This window comes from Morone saxatilis, unplaced genomic scaffold, assembly GCF_004916995.1.
Source record: "Morone saxatilis isolate NCDOM2014 unplaced genomic scaffold, NCSU_SB_2.0 Contig14, whole genome shotgun sequence".
Taxonomy (NCBI): Eukaryota; Metazoa; Chordata; class Actinopteri; family Moronidae; genus Morone; species Morone saxatilis.
In genome coordinates, this window is record NW_023339696.1 from 18,644,297 (window position 1) to 18,646,409 (window position 2,113).

The 2,113-nt window shown below is 46.9% G+C and overlaps 1 protein-coding gene across 1 annotated transcript in view; it reads right to left on the reverse strand.

Moving 5' to 3' along the window:
* si:ch211-214j24.15 (GTPase IMAP family member 8) overlaps positions 1-2,113 on the reverse strand; it is a 7,988-nt gene that overhangs the window by 2,093 nt on the left and 3,782 nt on the right. The window contains exons 3-4 of the mRNA XM_035655374.1: positions 1,072-1,782; positions 249-911 (exon numbers count right to left, since the gene is read on the reverse strand). Coding sequence (XP_035511267.1) covers positions 249-911; positions 1,072-1,782 — 1,374 coding nt within the window. The remainder of the gene's footprint in view (positions 1-248; positions 912-1,071; positions 1,783-2,113) is intronic.

Sequence of the window (2,113 nt, forward strand, 5' to 3'; positions counted from 1 at the left end):
AAAAGGCTGGTAACCGCTGCTCTAAAAACAGCAGTTCCAAACCTTTTTGGCTGTGAATCCTTAAAATGAAGTATGTTTCCTGGTAAACCCATTATCAATGGAACTCAACTAAGAAGTGGTTGTTTGTTCAAGTAATCTTTAGAGGCCCATTGAACTAATGTTGTCCAGTAAATCACATGAAAAAAGCAGTTCAGAATAAACTGTATGAACCTGAAGAGACAAGACATCAGTGCATGAGGTTTACTTACAGTCATGGGACAGCTGAAGTCTGCAGCTTGTAAGCGCCTTTAAATCTCTTTTACACAGTGTCACTGCATTCGGCTGCTGTTCTCCTGCTGAAGAAACACTTTTCCACATGTGATCGCCTTTGTGAAGAACAGCCAGCCTTTCTTCAACCAGTATCACCTCTATCAGTTCAATTAGCTCTTTAACCTGAGCTCCATTCCCCCGGTGTTTATTGTCCAGGACGTGATATCTGTTCCCACACTTCTCAACCAGGCTCTGCAGCGGCTGTCCTTCACTCTCAATGCGCTGCTCGATGCTCGTGTCGCCCAGCCAGTCCCCGTGGCTGAAAAGGACCACAGCTCTGCTCCACATGCGGCCTCCTCCTGCCTCCAGCTGTTTCTCCATGGCCTCCCTGTGGGTGTCTTTGAATGAGGAGCTCACATTGACAACCAGGAGGAGAGCACAGGATGCAACAAGGAGGTCAGAGGTCAGAGAGAAGCAGCCTGGTGTGTCCAGCACTGCTACCGTCTTGCCGCTGACGTTGGCTCGTTTCTCAGAGCAGGAGGTGGTATGTGTTTCCGTGTGGAAGCACTTTCTGCTCAAGATGGTGTTTCCACATGAGCTCTTGCCTGTTTTCCTGCCACCAACCAGCACTATTCTCAGTTCTGGAAGAGGGTTGAGCTTCTCTGTTGAAAAGACGTTTTTCAAATCTGTTAGAAACATGGCAAACAAACTCCTTCTGGTTGACTTGTGTCCAAAAATCAGCTAAATTAAATAGTGTTTATTAAATAAGTGAAATAAGATCACCCTGACATTGTTTATCACTTTATAATGCATCTAACTCACCCAGCTGAAACCTCGCCATCTGCCTTTGTTTCTCCTTCTTCATCAGTCTCTCTATGGCTCCCTCCTTCTCTCTCCTCATCTTCCCCTCCATCTGTTCCTTCACCGTCCTCTCTATTTCATAGTGTTGCACGTTGTTGCAGCCAGCCAACATTTCCTCAATCTTCCCAATCAGTTCTCTGACTTGGAATCCATCCCCTTTAGTTTTATTGTTCAGAACATGATACCTGTTGCCGCACCTCTCAATAAGCGACTGCAGAGGCTCTCCCTCACTCTCGATGCACTGCTCAGTAGTCGTGCCTCCCAGCCAGTCCCCAAAACTAAACAGCACAATGACGCGACTCCAGATGTGTTCACTGATCAGCTGGAGGTGCTCCTGCGCCGCCCTCCTGTAGGTGTCAGTGAAGGCTCTGTCCACACGGATCACCAGCAGGAAGACGTGAGGCCCCGGAGGGCAGAGAGAGGAACTGAACGCTATCTCCCTCCGGTCAAAGATGGGACTCTCGTCACAGAAGTAGTTCCCCCACCAGCCCGGCGTGTCCACCACAGTCACCTGTCTCCCAAACACCACACCTTTACCAACCCGACACTGGGCTGTTCTGCTCAGTTGCTGGCTGCTCTCTCTGCTCAGGATTGTGTTCAGTGTAGAAGTTTTCCCAGAACCCTTTGCTCCCACCATCACAATCCGGATATTAGTGATGGGCCGCAGCCTCTCTGAAAGAGTGAAAGTGGAAATGTACAGCATTAGTAGCTTAGGTGTTTTTTTCAGACTTCCATCGACCTTTTTCACAGCAACCATTATGATATGAAATAGTAGGGTAAACACAGGTGTTACCAGTGATACTAATTAAAGGTTGACTCTGTTAGAACGGAGCCTTAATTAGTATCATCGGTTACACCTGTTACTACTATTTCATGTCAAAATGGCTGCTGTGAAAAGGATCTATTAAGGACATTTTCCTATAGGTTACAGAAATAGTTCAATATTCTGGAAAATACGCATATCCGCTGTTAATTTGCAGTTGTTCGCTGAGTTAAATTAGCA